Here is a 15,531-nt window from a genome sequence, read left to right on the forward strand (position 1 = left end):
CTGTTTGTTTTGAGTTAGATTCTCAGATTAGGTCTGACTGAGGAATTGGGCGTGGCAAAGATACTTAACCACGCCCCCAGCTGTCAGTCAACAAACGAAAATGGTGAGGAGGAGGAGTCTGTTAGGTTGTGATAACTCTCCTCAAATGGTTTTCCTGATCTTTCTGAATGAAACGCCTACTTTACTACATCCAATCAGTTCACAGTGGGGAAAAAACTAAAAGAAACTGGTGCAACAAGTCAACAACAGTTACCCACATAACACAGCAACATTCATTCATTCATTTTCTTTTCGGCTTAGTCCCTTTATTAATCTGGGGTCACCACAGCGGAATGAACCGCCAACTTTTTCAGCACGCTTTTACACAGCGGATGCCCTTCCAGCCGCAACCCATCTCTGGGAAACATCCACACACACTCATTCACACACACACTCATTCACTACGGACAATTTAATCTCCAATTCACCTGTACCGCATGTCTTTGGACTGTGGGGGAAACGCAGTGGGTAGCACAATTGCCTCACAGCAAGAAGGTCGCTGGTTCCAGCCCTGGCTGGGTCAGTTGGCGTTTCTGTGTAGAGTTTGCATGTTCTCCCTCTGTTCGCCTGGGTTTCCTTCAGGTACTCCGGTTACCCCCACAGTCTAAACACATGCGGTACAGGTGAATTGGGTAAGCTAAATTGGGTAAGCTAAATTGTCCATAGCGTATGTTTGTATTTGAGTTTCCCAGTGATGGGTTGCAGCTGGAAGGGCATCCGCTGTGTAAAACATATGCTTGATAAGTTGGCAGTTATTTCCGCTGTGGCGACCCCTGATTAATAAAGAGACTAAGCCGACAAGAAAATGAATGAATGACTACAAATATATGTATTGTATAATAATGGATAATAATCCAAATGTGTTTATCCAATAAATAAATAAATTGAGGCAAGGACTGAGGAAATATAGCTACTATTTAAAGTAATCTGGCTTTAATTTAATTGTGTAAAATCTGCCTTTTTAAGCATAACCCTCTGTCTGTTACAACTTGCCGCACAGGGGTGTGTTTCCCAAACAATGACATAACTCAGGGCTAAACTATCATAGTACGATGCATTGTTTGGAAAAGAACGATGTTGTGACGAGTGTTTCCCAAAACACATAGTTTCTCTGTCACAGATCCATCGCTTGAACCATGTTAGTTATAACGTAAAACACCCATACTGATGCTCTAAACTGGGTGGAGTAACAACTTCTTTAAAGAAGAACCCCGTCATTTCTTTGTGCAAATTATATTGTTTAACACGCACACACATTTAAAATAAAATCCAAAATTAGATTTGGTAAAAATAAGCACTCACTTTCCGTATTACTGAAATATATGTAAATGGCACATATAGGGTTTGCTTTACTAATATTATTGAGGAGCTGAACATTATAATATTTTCAAGAGTTCACACTCAGCTGATGATTGGTAATAAGCTTGTTTGGCATGCTGTCCCGGGAGAGAGCCCCGAGCTCATGAGATCCTCGAGCCCGGAGCTCCCTCCCGTTGCAGGGCAAGAGGGGAGTTTTAGCTGGGGTAGATCTTGAGAACCCCCCCCCCTCCCCCCTGCTGCGTAAGGATTGCTAAGGTGATGTGTTGCTGACAGAATTTAATTTGGTGCTAATTCGGTTTAGTCAATTTACTTAAGTCTCATGTTTTTGGGAGTGTGGGAGGAAACCGGAGGACCCAGGGAAAACCCATGCAAGCACGGGGAGAACATGAACTCCACACGAAAATGCTGTCCGGTTGGGTGGATACCTGAGCCGGAGACATTTTTTGCTGTGAGGCTGCAGTGCTAGCCACTGGTGGTCCTTACATTAGCTTGACTCGGGGCCAGCCGTGTCCATCATAAGCATGTGATCCTCTCGAAATTAGTTTATAAATAAACTTCACCTATTCTAAAACATATCACTTACAAAAGCTAACACATATTCTAATATCATATGTAAATCATATAAATAAACAACGAGGCTTTTAAGAAATCAAATGTAATATTTATTATTGATTAGAAATAAAAAATCATACTTTTATAATAATATTAATGATTATTAATGATTATTATTATTATTATTATTATTAAGTAGGATATTGTTTATTTATTTATTATTTATTTTGAAAAGTATACTTTTACAATTTGACTTGTAAACCACAGCAGTAAGTTCTGACCAGCAGGCCCATGCCAAATACAGTTCAGATACTTAATAAATAACCCACTATAAATTAAAAGCGTTACAGTATGCTTTTTGTTTTCACAAGCTTTGGAGACGTAACATAAATTCCGCTTTTAAAACGGTCACCTATATCTTTCACCACGAGGCTGTGCTCAAAATGATATCAATGTTTTCAAAGTGCACTGCGAAGGGAGCACAACTGTAAACATGAAGATCGCTAAAACTCAACTGAAAAATAGTTTGAAAGCAAAATAGGCAAGGCAAGGCAAGTTTATTTATATAGCACATTTCATACACAGTGGCAATTCAAAGTGCTTTACATAAACAGGAATAAAAAAGACAAGTTTAGGAACATAAAATGCAGACAATAAAAATTATTAAAAACAGATAAAAACTAATTAAAATGAGTTAAAATAAGTTATAAAAGAATGAAAAAGAAAACGAAAAACATAATAGTGCGATCTGTCGGACGCAGCACAGTGCTCATACAGTAAAGGCACAGCTAAACAGATGTGTTTTCAGTCTTGATTTGAATGTGTCAAATGTTGGAGCACATCTGATCATTTATGGAAGTTGATTCCAGCAGTGAGGAGCATAGTGGCTGAAGGCAGATTCACCCTGCTTTGACTGAACCCTTGGAATTTCTAGTTTATATGATCCTAAAGATCTGAGTGATCTGTTAGGTTTGTATTCAGTGAGCATATCTGTAATGTATTGAGGTCCTTGGCCATTTAGTGATTTATAGACAAGTAATAATACTTTAAAATCTATTCTGAATGTAACTGGCAGCCAGTGTAAAGACCTGAGGACAGGTGTGATGTGCTCTGATTTCCTGCTTCTGGTCAGAATTCTGGCTGCAGCGTTCTGGATGAGCTGCAAGTGTCTGACTGTCTTTTTAGGAAGACCAGTGAGGAGTCCATTACAGTAATCCACCCTGCTGCTGATAAAAGCATGAAGAAGTTTCTCTAAGTCTTCACTGGAAATAAAGCATCTGATTCTTGCAATATTTTTTAAATGATAGTATGCTGATTTACTGACTGCTTTGACATGACTGTTGAAACTCAGATCTGACTCAAGAGTCACACCAAGATTCTTGACCTTATTTTTTGTCGTTTGACCTTTAGTGCCAAGGTACGCATTCACCTTGAGAACCTCATCTCTGTTCCCAAACGCAATGACTTCAGTTTTCTCTTTGTTTAACTGAAGAAACTTTTGGCACATCCAGATTTTAATTTCATCAATGCATTGGCAGAGGGTGTCAATGGGGCTGTAGTCATTAGGTAGTAAGGCTAGGTAGATCTGAGTGTCATCAGCATAGCTGTGGTAGGAGATTTGATTCTTTCTCATTATTTGGCTCAGAGGGAGCATGTAAAGGTTGAACAGGAGAGGTGCCAGAATCGAGCCTTGTGGGACTCCACACGTCATGGGTGTCCACCTCGACCTATGATCACCTATACTGACATAGTAACCTCTCCCTTCAAGGTAAGATCTGAACCATTTGAGTACTGTCCCAGACAGTCCAACTCAGTTTTCCAGCCTATCCAGAAGTATGCTGTGATCGACAGTGTCAAATGCAGCACTGAGATCGAGCAGCACCAGCACTGTTATTTTACCTGAATCTGTATTTAGGCGTATATCATTGATTATCTTTATAAGAGCGCTCTCTGTACTGTGATGTGATCTGAAACCAGATTGAAAAGATTGTTTAGATTGTCTAAACACCCCCTGAAGTTTAAGAACTTGTTAACCTGGTTAAAAACAACTTTTTGAATGATTTTGCCAATGAAAGGGAGATTTGAGATTGGTCTGTAATTGCTCAGTAGGGTGTTATCCAGGTTTCTTCAAGGGGGGTTTAACAACTGCAGTTTTAAGTGAGTTTGGGAAAATCCCTGAGAGAAGTGAAGCATTTACCACTTTTAGAAGATCCATTTCTAAACAGGTAAACACCGTTTTAAAGAATGATGTAGGGAGCGTGTCAAGACTGGAGGTTGATGTTTTCATAATTTGCACAATCTCTTCTAAGATTTTGCCGTTAATTGCCATGAAATCAGACATAATTTCTGATTTCTCAAGTTGTGGTTGAGCTTGTTTGATATCGACACAACTTGGCTGATTGGATGAGCTGATTGCCTTACTGATATCATTGATCTTATCAGTGAAGAAATGAGCAAACTCATTACATTTGCTTTCAGAGAGTAGCTCACTGGGAATCCGACTGGGGGGGGGGGGGGGGTTGTGAGTCTCTCTACTGTTGCAAAGAGTGTACGAGCATTATTTACATTGTTGTTTATAAGGTTTGAAAAGAAAGTCTGTCTAGCAGTGTTAAGTTCCATATTAAAGGCATGAAGACTGTCTTTATAGACATTATAATGGATTACTAGTTTCGTCTTTCTCCAAATTAGCTCAGCTTTTTCTGCATTGTCTTTTCTTCATTTGGACTGCTCTTGAGTTTCTCCAAGGGACTCTCTCTTTGCCAGTTCTCTTCTTGAGTTTAACAGGAGCAATGTCATTTATGAAATTCTCAATTTTAGAGTTAAACAAATCAAGGAGAGAATCAACATGCTCTATAAGTTTGTAAAAGCAATACATTAAAAATACCACTAAAATTATATTAATATTACTAAAGTACTATTAGTGAAGTCAGCTACAATTGTGGTCAAAATTATTGGCACCCTTGGTAAATGCAAGCAAAAACGGCTGAGAAAAAACCTTTCACTTTAACATGACTGTATTGGAGGGAAATTACATTTATTTCATAATGAATAAAAATAATATTTTTAATCAATTTTTCTCTTTTATTCATTTTCTTTTCAGCTTAGTCCCTTTATTAATATGGGGTCACCACAGCAGAATGAACTGCCAACTTATCCAGCATATGTTTAAAGCAACAGATATTATAATATGTATTTTATTATGTTATATAATTATAATCCAGACTCAATATTGGGTATATGTGATGTGGCTATTGCGGATGATCACATTGAGACGTTGATGCTGAAACAATATATTGTGCAGCTCTACCTTCAATTGTATATTTAACCTATCTGCTAATGCACTGGAACATGGATAATAAATAAACAAACAAATAAATAAACAAATAAATAAATAAATAAATAAATAAATAAATAAATAAATAAACAAATAAATAAATAAATAAATGAATGAAAACTGAAGCATTTGCACAAGAGTATTAATACCTTCACTGCATTTCTACCTCCTTCTTAAAAACGAATATAAGCTGAAATCTGAGATTGAGTGCGGCTGTACCACAATAAAAGGCAGCAGGTGTAAATACTGCATATAGTAATTTAGGGTGCTTTCACTCCTCACAGCAAGAATGACTCCGGTTCGGGTCCTCTACCCAGCCAGTTGTCATTTCTGTGTGGAATTTATGTTCTCCCTGTGCTCACATGGGTTTTCCCCGAGTCCTCCGGTTTCCTCCTACAGTCCAAAACATAAGTAAATTGACTAAACCAAATCAGCACCATAATCAATTCCACCAGCAGCTTACCCTCATAGCAATCCCTTAGCAGCAGGGAGGGGGGAAAGGGTGTTCTCGAGATCTACCTGAGCTCAAACTCCCCTCTTGCCACATTGCAAACAGGAGGGAGCCCCGGGCTCGAGGATCTTACAAGCTCAGGACAGCATGCCAAACAAGCTTTATTATCAATCATCAGCTAAGTGTGAACTCTTGAAAGGTTATTTATAGAATCTTAATAATCATCTGATTGGTGAATCATAAACTGAATAATACGGGGCTGGCTACAAGCAATCCTAAGCACGTGATCCTCTCGAATTTAGTGTATAAATAAACTTCAGTTAATCCTGCATAGCATCTTTACACTGAATTTTGAGCAGACAAAGATTGGCTACCTTAATGTACAGGCCATTTTGTGCATTTCTTCCAAATAACCAACAACTTATGACATAAATGAATGACCGTTTCATACACGCTGACTTTTTCACACAAGTGATTGTACCTTTGTTTATGTACAAACATGGACTCTTTGACAGTTGGGAACATATTTGTACCTTTTTACCCTTAAATGGCATATATAAGTACCATAAAGTGTTACTTTGAGCCATTGAGGGTACAACCTAACCATTTGTACCCCAAGTGTTCACACATAGACCTCATCTGTACCCTTTTCTATGACAGTGTTGCTAAGGGCACTGACACAACCCCATACCATGACAGACGCTGGATTTTGGACTTGTTGCTGGAAACAATAGATTCCTTGAATCTTTTAACTATGTTCTGCACTGTTTAAGGTGAAATATCAAAATGTCTTCATAGTTTTCTTTGAGGAACACTGTTTATAAACATTTCAATAATTTTCTCATGTATTTGTTAGCAAACTAGCGATCCTCGACCCATCTTTGCCCCTAAAGAACTAGACCTTTCTTGGATGCTGCTTATGTACCAAATCACAATAACAATCACCTACATACATGACAACATGTTGATGTTTCAAATCACATCATTATTCAACATATTTACCGGATTACTAGTCCTAAACTGCTCCTGTCCCAACTTTTTTTGGAATGTGTTGCAGGTCTGAATTACAGGAAAGGATGTATATTTATAAATTAAATGAAGTTGACCAGACAACACATGAAATATGTCTGCAATATTTGTCAGCAATGAAATACATTTCAGACAAATTTCCATACTGTCCCAACTTTTTCTGATTTGGGGTTATAGATCTTATCTACAGTACCTTTCTTTGGAGGTTTGTGAACCCTATTGTGACTTGACATAAGACAACATATTTTAAGTTTCCCTTTCAACTTTCAAGTATTTGTCCAGGTTATCAACACAAACTGCAGATGAAATGCTCAGAATAGTTTTATTGATTGGTTTATCTTGAATATGGTGCATAATGTGTACATTACAGCTGATGACACTCAGTTATCTGTAGCCACAAGCACATTTCCAGTAACATCATATTCAATGGTGTCCCAGTCAAACACATTTCCCTTCACACGATTATCCTGGTTATAGTACACCGCTTTAATCTGAGCGCTGGACAGCACATAGTCCCACATTTGCAGATTTGCAATTTCTCCCACAAAGCTCTGATCTACATCAAAGGAACCTACATATGAATCAGGGTCTTGTCCGAGCACGACGGTGCCGCCAGAACGAATTGAGTAACCTTTCCTGTACACTTGGTGCAAACTGCGACGTCCGTCCATCCAAAAAGCAGTAAGACCAGTCGCAGACTCCCAGGCGACGCACAGGTGAGTCTGAAGGGTGGAGAGAGGAGGAAGCCGGAAAAACGCTGCATCCTTACTAGACTGAATATACAAACTCACACGACCATCTCTCTCTCTCCACACATTGAGTTCATCAACATCAGGTGTGTAATAGGCGAACAGGATGACCTCCCTATCGAGCGGCAGCTCCGTCGCCACACGCATGCAGAGAGTAAACACTGACAGACTCAGGGGTTTTTCAGGATAGAGTTTAACATAGCTGTTGTCAGTAGCCGTCTTGAACTGAAGCACTTTACCACTGAGATTTTTAAAACCTTAAAAAAGGATATGGAAAAATCACAGGTTAGAGTAATTAGGCAAGTTAATGTATAACGATGGTTTGTTCTGTAGACTATTAAAAAAGTAGCTTAAAGGGGCTAATCATTTTGACCTTAAAATGGGGTTTAAAAAATTAATAACTGCTTATATTCTAGCCAAAATAAACCAAATAAGACTTTCTCCAGAAGAAAAAATATTATCAGACATACTGTGAAAGTTTCCTTGCTCTGTTAAACATCATTTTTGATGGGGGGGGGGTGGATGTTGGGGCCGGATAATTCTTCAACTATATAAAATTATATATATATATATATATATATATATATATATATATATATATATATATATATATATATATATATATATATATATATATATATATAATTAGATAAAAGTACCTTCGGTAGCCTCTAATGTCACAGAGAGCAGACAGAGAAATACAACCAACATCTTGCTCCAAGTCTGAAAAGGAATAAAAGTACTGCACAGTTTAACTAAGGCATTTTTACACAGCCAGCTTAAGACTGTGTAAAGATACCTGAATAACTATAAATCAGATTGTCAGCAAATACGACAGCATATAATTTATACGCTTTACAAAACTTTCATCCACTTAATCATTGTCCACTGTCTGAGTTTCTTTTTTCTGTTTAACACAAAGGAAGATATTCAGAAGAATGTTGCAAAAAACATCCATAGTCTTTTTGTTACTGTAGATGCCCATTTTCCCCGCAATTATCAGAATGTCTTGTTTTGTGATCAAGAAAAAAGAAACTCATAAAACTGGAGAACCATTTGAGTGTGAGTAAATGGTGATAAAATGATATAGTTTTTTTTGGGGTGAACTATCCCTTTAACCCTCTGGGGTTTTAGGGGGTTTTGGGGTACAAGAAAGTGTTGGCATACCCTGACTATAGTGTTTCTTTTCAGTATCAAATGCTGCTTTATTTAAGACATGGGTTACATGTCATTTTTTAACTGTAGTTGAACAAGTCAAAAGTTTGAAGGGAAAAAGCTCATACATCTGATTATTTGAGCAAAAATATAATGTTAAATAAAATACACTATTATAGCATTAAATTAAGCCCTCATGCTACTGGCAAATATGGAGACATTCAGCATTTTTTATGCTTATTTACGTTTGTGAATTGCATTATGGGATGTTGATCTCTGCTCTGTTGACTTTTGATGATAAAATTAAACTCTATAGTTTGACAAAGTGTCTTTTATTGACATTTTAGTAGTCTGAAATAATAATATAATAATGTAAAAGAAATAATACACAAATAAGTAAAATAAAACCGAAAATGTACAGGCAGTTTATTAGAAGGTTTTGTAGCGTAATATAAAACCCCAACTGAGACAATATATCACTTGAAACTTATAAAAATGTTCATAAAAGTCCCTTTTCTAAAGTTTTCAAGGTTATAAGTTGTTGGAAAATGATCAAGGTAACATAATGCAATTCAAAAGCATAAATAAATGAAAAAAATAAAAACATGAATCACAAAATATGTAAAACTGCTAATTAGGGTTATTTTTACAGTGTGGTTTAGTAGATCTGTTTTTCGTGACTTCTTTGTTAGATTAAATCACATTTATCAAGTATGAAAGAAGTTCATCACTTTTAAAAGCATGCATATACACACATAACTTCCCACATAATAGTAATTACATGTGATTATTAGTAACAAGGAATCAGGGAAAAAAACTGTTGTTATTGTTGAGTATTAGGGATGTAACGGTATTGTAAATACCGTCATACCGCAATATTAATTTTTTTCGATATTACCGTAGTCGCATGACTCGGTAAAACTATAGGTCTTCTGAGAAAATTTGCTCAGGCGAATGAAGCGAACGGGAGGTAGCGAAAACTACAATTCCCATCAGCCCAGGCTTGACCATCATCCCTTGCGGTCTGTTGTCACTACAGATCCAGTAATGTGGAAATGGAGTGTGCTACTAGAAGCGGGGATGAAAAAGAGCTGGAAAACCCTAAAGTGGGTGTTGTCGCCGCGCGCGTACTGAATAGTGGTGTTGTCGCGCGAGTTCTTATCAGCTGTGTTGTCGCGCGCGTACTGAATAGCGGTGTTGTCGCGCTAGTTTTTATCAGCTGTGTTGTCGCGCGCGTACTGAATAGTGGTGTTGTCGCGCGAGTTCTTATCAGCTGTGTTGTCGCGCGCGTAATGTAAAGCGGGGACGGAGGGTATGTCGCGTCGCAGGGGCACTTTTGATCATTTTGGAAGGGAACTTTCTATCCAAGACTAAAAAGGGCATGTGCACTGCACAGGTTGAGCACTGTGTGTGCACGTGCCTGCAAGTTGGGGAATAGGACTAATAATCAGTCATGGGGACTGCAGAAACACAGCACACTGTTCAGATTGATGCAGACATGAGATCTCTATCTCACTCATGGTTTGTCCTCTCAAGTGGGGGAAAGACAATGCACAACGTTACCCACTGCTGTCAACCTGGGCCAAGTCATATCTCTCTGTCCCAGAAACCTCAGTCCCAAATGAGAGGGTTTTTTCTGTTGCAGGGGACATTGTAAATACCCAGAGATACCAGCTTTTACCAGATTATATTTATATGATAATTTTCCTTTAAACCCATCTCTATCTAAGTGAGTGAGTGATTAAATGTTGAATGTGATGAGTTTTCAACAATACTAAATTGAAACTTTATTTTTTTACATGGTTTAATATTTTTTTGTTATTAAAATTGAAGTTCCTGTTTCAAAGCTTACAGATAGATGACTAATTTGTATGTCATTGACACTTTTGGCAATTTTTTTGGAGTATTTTCATAAGTTTTGTTTTTTTCCTGTAAATGATTCAATAAATACCGTACCGTGACATTCATACCGAGGTATTACCGTACCGTGAAATTCTGATACCGTTACATCCCTATTGAGTATGTTTCATAGTTACACGGTTGAGACAAAACGTAAAATTTTATAAAAATAAAAAAAATCGATAATGCTTCACATTTTTAAAAGACATATATAAGGTTTAAGATAAAACATACTTACATGATTCAGCAGGTTTTGTCTGAGAGAAGATCAGTTGAGCTATATATATACTGTAGACCTAGAGTACATTCACCTGACCCTGTTTACATGATACACAGATTCAAGGTTCCAACAATATTGTTTCAGTAAAGTTTATGTCCCACAGTCACATTTATGCAGCGGGGGCAGGGACAGTATTTAAGTCCGGGAAAGTTATTGAACCTCAGGCCACCAGAGCGATCGGGAAGTGAAGAGCGGGGGGTGGGTGTGTGATAAAATGAGCAGGCCTGATTGACCATTAGGCTCTATATGGCCAGTCTGCCCCTGCATTCATTACAGTTTATAATAAAGATTATATATGTTCTCCTCATAATATAAGAAAATACACTGTTGGACTGCATCAAAGGTATTAGTGCATTTTAACTATAAAATAGTATTAAAATAGTGACCGTTTATGACATTTCTTTACATTTTTTCATACATTCACATAAAGGTATTGATTTTCCACAACTTGTGTTTTTATAATTAGTGATTTCAAGAGTTCACACTTAGCTCATGATTTATACATAGCTTGTTTGGCATGCTGTCCCGGGAGAGAGCCCTGTGCTCAAGGGATCCTCGAGCCCAGGGCTCCCCCCCTTTTGCAGGGCGAGTGGAGATTGAGCTCAGGTCTATCTCAAACTCCCCCGCTGCTGAGGCCAAGGCGAACTTCCTGAGAGTAAGACATTATAAAAAAGGTTTAGGCTTGTTTTATCTATAATATAGAGCATATTTGGATGGTGGGAGGAAACCTGGGAACACGGGGGAAACCCACGCAGACACGGGGAGAACATGCAAACTCCACACAGAAATACCAGATGGCTCAGCGAGGACCCAACACCATTGGTATTCTTGCTGTGAGGCAACAGTGCTAGTCGCTGGGCCACCGTGCCGCCCATTCTGGATAAAGGAGGAAGAAGGGGAGGAGGGGGGTTTCTTCCAGACGAAGATAGTTGTAGAAAGGAAATGAGGATATATATAGTGGTTTGGGATCCTTTGATTGGAGGATCATAATTAGTTAATGTGGACCAGCTGGGTAAATCATGAGCACATGCTCCTCTCGAAATTAGTTTAAAACTAAACTTCACTTAATGTTCAGACAAAATAACTAATTATTAGCAGGCAGTCATAACCAGAATTATTAGCATGGCTGATTACTACTGAAGTAAAGTACTATCACTGATGTCAATTACAATTGTGTTCAAAATTATTGGCACCCTTGGTAAATGTGAGCAAAAACGGCTGAGAAAATACATATAATACAATTGTGTATTGTAGGGAAAAAAACATATTTCTGTAGTGATATAAAAGAGACCCAAGCACAAGGGAGAAGTTCAAGAAGGTTTATTAAACAGAAGAGGACCAAAACTCTGCCCTTAAGGCAGAGTGGGAAAAAAATCTCTTAAATATAATAGTGAGAACACAGGCAGTCATAATATACAGCCCTCTTCTGGGTGATGTTGGACTGGTCAAACGAAAAGGGCATCTTGGAAAAACAGTCGAAAATAATAGGACAGACTTCAGGCAGGCGAGCTGACGGATTGGCTTCACTCAAGCGCAGACTGTGGGCAGACAGAGGTGAGCCAACGCACAGATGAACTAACAACAGATGAGTTGAGACAGGATAGGACTAGACTGGACGAAACGAAATACACAAGACTCAATCTTCTATTCAGGTAGGACAGGTAGGTCAAACAGCTTACAGACACAAAACAATTATCATGCACAAAACGAGGGAGAAGGGGAGACTAAATAGCCAAATAATCAGGGAGAACAGATGAGAGCAATTGGGACGGGGAAACAAGGGAATTTCTAACAGGTGAAATTGCACACAAATAAATAGACACCAGAGGAAGACAGAGACAAACACACACACACACATACAAAAAAAACCTTGACAATTTCATAATTGTCATGTTTACCAGTGAACAAACCACCAGATGTCGCTGGTAAACCCTCACTCATGAAACTACAAATCTGCCAGTTAATGGACTTCAACTTCATACATGCTCTTCACCCACACACCTGCTCACCCATCTAGCTTGATTACATTTGCACACCTGAGGACTTTCAGAGACTGATTAACACACACTATTTAAGCCACACATTCACCCCTTCAGTTAGCCGAGTCTTGTTCACTGTAAAGTAGCATTACAACGTGGTTTCCTTGTCTTGTTTTCCTGTTTTGAACCTAGCCTTGTTTATTTAGTTATCCTTGTCTGCCGCCTGCCTTTCGACCTCTTGATTGTTAAACTGACTACGATTCTGGATTGTCCTCACATACCTGTTTGCTCCCGTATTGACCACTGCTTGCCTGACTGTGAATAAACCTGCATATTGGATCCTACCTTCTGTTGTGGTGTTACTCCCCGGCGTTACAATAATAAGGTTTCAAAAACCTTTTCAAGAAATAAATCCTGTGGAATTTCCTCCTTTGTTTTCCATAGAATAAAGAGTATTGAAAGATTAAAAATAAGTAAAGGTAGAGTAAATGATTTTACTGAGTGAATTTTATAAATAAAAAAAATAGTATACACATTGTACATGTTGATTTATTTTCACAAGTTACCTCTTGATCAGGACAACACACACACACACACACACACATATATATATATATATATATTCTCATTACTTTTTAACACATCTATATTTCTGCGGTGGTACAGAGTTAGACCTCTTTCTTGACTTCACGAAAAAACAGCAACCAGCAAAGTAGAACACAGAAGCAGCGTGAAAATTTGTCTGTGGTCTGGAGGTATTATAAAGTTGACGATGACAACATTGCCATAGCAAACTGTAAACTTGCAAGAGGTGAAGAATTGATGTTATTTATTACTTGATTGTTCAATCTACGTCACAGAAGTGCTCTGTTTGTTAACAGAGTTTTTGAATGTTAAAATAAGGTGAATCAAATAAAGAATAAGGAACATCCTGGATCTGTTTCTTCTTTCTTCTTCATTCTTTTTTTTTAAGGTATTATAGAAGTATCGAATCGGGTTTCGGTATTAGTTAATACTCAAAATCAAATGACTTGGACTCAGACTCGAGGGCAAAAAAACCTGATCGGGACATCCCTAATATGGGCATATCGATATTTTGTTCCAACCCTAATAAAGAGTTTGACTCTGCAAGTCCATCATTTCCTACTGTATTTTGTGCTGAAGTTGATATTTGAATGTTTTTTTTTTTTTTTGGCATTTGCTGCGAATTGGAGTGGGAAAAAAGAGATCCAAGTCTAGACTGTGGCTGTGCAAAATAAGAAAAGTTTTTAATAATGATGTGTTAATATGTATACTAAAAATGACTTTATTATAAATTAGTGATGAGTTAAGACACGCGCTAATCATGAACTTTAACAACAACATGAATCACATGAGTTCATGCGTGAATAATGATTACCTTAATCAATCAATCAATCAATCAAGCAAGTTTGTTAATTAATGTATTAATTACCACATTAGTTTATGCTTAATTTTACCATCATAAACTCATAATATATATAATTAAACGGTGACTTTACTTGAAGGGGCACATCATCATTAACCCATACTTAACTACTCATAAACTCCTTATGCACGTCTGTCTAGTGTGTTTACACTGAAAGACAATAGAAAAGTGTTCAGTTAACTTCAACAGCTGAAACACAGGAGTTTATAAGTAGTTAAGGATAAGTTAATGGTTATGTGCTCCTCCAAGTAAAGTCATGACATCACATAACTATACATAAATAGCTCATGAGTTCATGTTGGTTACATTTAGCTTAAACTAAATACATTAATTAACAACATGTACCACCAAGTAATTGAGTAAACCATTATTTACTCATGAACTCAAGTGTCTCATGTTGTGGTTAAAGTTATGTCATGATTAGCGCACACCTTTACTCATCATTAATTCATAATAAAGAAATCTCTAGTTTATGTAGCGCATACTCAGTGGTGCTTGATTTGCTGCTAGTATTTAGCTATTCGAAATCACCTGGACCAGCAATCAGAAAAAAGAATTTGACTCAGGAGTAAAAAAAAAAAAAAAAAAAAAAAAGGTAAACACAGTGTGTATTTGTCAGGGTTCTGCCACTCTGGTCTTGTAAATTCTTGTTTTGGTGGAAGAGCTCGGACACTACCCATGTCTGGTCCTGTTTCTGTCTCTGTGTGCGCGTGCGCCGTCGTGGGTGTACCAATGACGGTAAAAAATATGGACGACGCGACAGCCCTTTTTCCCATTGAACGCCTTGAGGGCAAAACGCCTGCTTGACGGGCACAAACTGTCGCAAAAGACTGCTGAAATTGGAGCCAGACATGCGCAGAAGGATTGTCTGATGGAGCCAGAGGAGGAGCCGCGAAAATGAGCAGAGTCGAGCTTCCAATCAAACGCTTTATGTAAAATCAACTACGCCCCCCGAACTTCTCAGCATGCGTTTGCTGTCATATCAACACAAATGGATGTAATAACGTTAACAAATATGCAGGTTTTATATATTCAATCGCGCCAGCTCCAGGCCGCAGCGCATAACTTACTCGCGGCGTCGCGGGCTGATTCCGGCTCGCATTGGAATCGGGCAGTGAGTCCAGGCATCCGGAGTAGGTCCAGCAGAGGTAACATTAGTCAGTCTGAGCTCTAAGAGATAAGTCTCAGGCGAGAATCTAGCCGGAACTGTGTTTTGCTATCTAGGTGGCTAGGCGTGTATCAGCAAACTAATAAAGCCCGAAAAAAGCCCTGAACTTAGCGAATAAACAGTGTTCCA

At 38.1% G+C, this 15,531-nt stretch overlaps 3 protein-coding genes across 3 annotated transcripts in view; 1 reads left to right on the forward strand and 2 right to left on the reverse strand.

The window, feature by feature from the left end:
- Positions 1–15,531, reverse strand: part of crp1 (C-reactive protein 1) — a 76,160-nt gene that overhangs the window by 31,289 nt on the left and 29,340 nt on the right. The gene's annotated exons all lie outside the window — the stretch shown is intronic.
- On the reverse strand, positions 7,029–10,936 carry crp5 (c-reactive protein, pentraxin-related 5). The gene is made up of 3 exons (XM_073941128.1): positions 10,767–10,936; positions 8,134–8,197; positions 7,029–7,731 (listed from the first exon to the last, which is right to left on the reverse strand). The coding sequence occupies exons 2-3, from the start codon at positions 8,183–8,185 to the stop codon at positions 7,106–7,108; spliced, it is 678 nt and encodes a 225-aa protein (XP_073797229.1). The 5' UTR covers positions 8,186–8,197; positions 10,767–10,936; the 3' UTR covers positions 7,029–7,105.
- mybpc2b (myosin binding protein Cb) overlaps positions 14,982–15,531 on the forward strand; it is a 218,292-nt gene continuing 217,742 nt past the window's right edge. The window contains exon 1 of the mRNA XM_073940355.1: positions 14,982–15,120. Within this exon, the coding sequence (XP_073796456.1) occupies positions 15,106–15,120 (15 nt within the window). The 5' untranslated portion in view covers positions 14,982–15,105. The remainder of the gene's footprint in view (positions 15,121–15,531) is intronic.

The sequence above is a fragment of the Danio rerio genome, chromosome 24 (genome assembly GCF_049306965.1).
Source record: "Danio rerio strain Tuebingen ecotype United States chromosome 24, GRCz12tu, whole genome shotgun sequence".
Taxonomy (NCBI): domain Eukaryota; kingdom Metazoa; phylum Chordata; class Actinopteri; order Cypriniformes; family Danionidae; genus Danio; species Danio rerio.

Coding starts and splice junctions, on each gene's coding strand:
- crp5 (XM_073941128.1), bottom strand. CDS start 8,185: ATGTTGGTTGTATTTCTCTGTCTGCTCTCTGTGACATTAGAGGCTACC. Junction 7,732..8,133: donor GACATTAGAGGCTACCGAAG/GTACTTTTATCT, acceptor TCCTTTTTTAAG/GTTTTAAAAATCTCAGTGGT.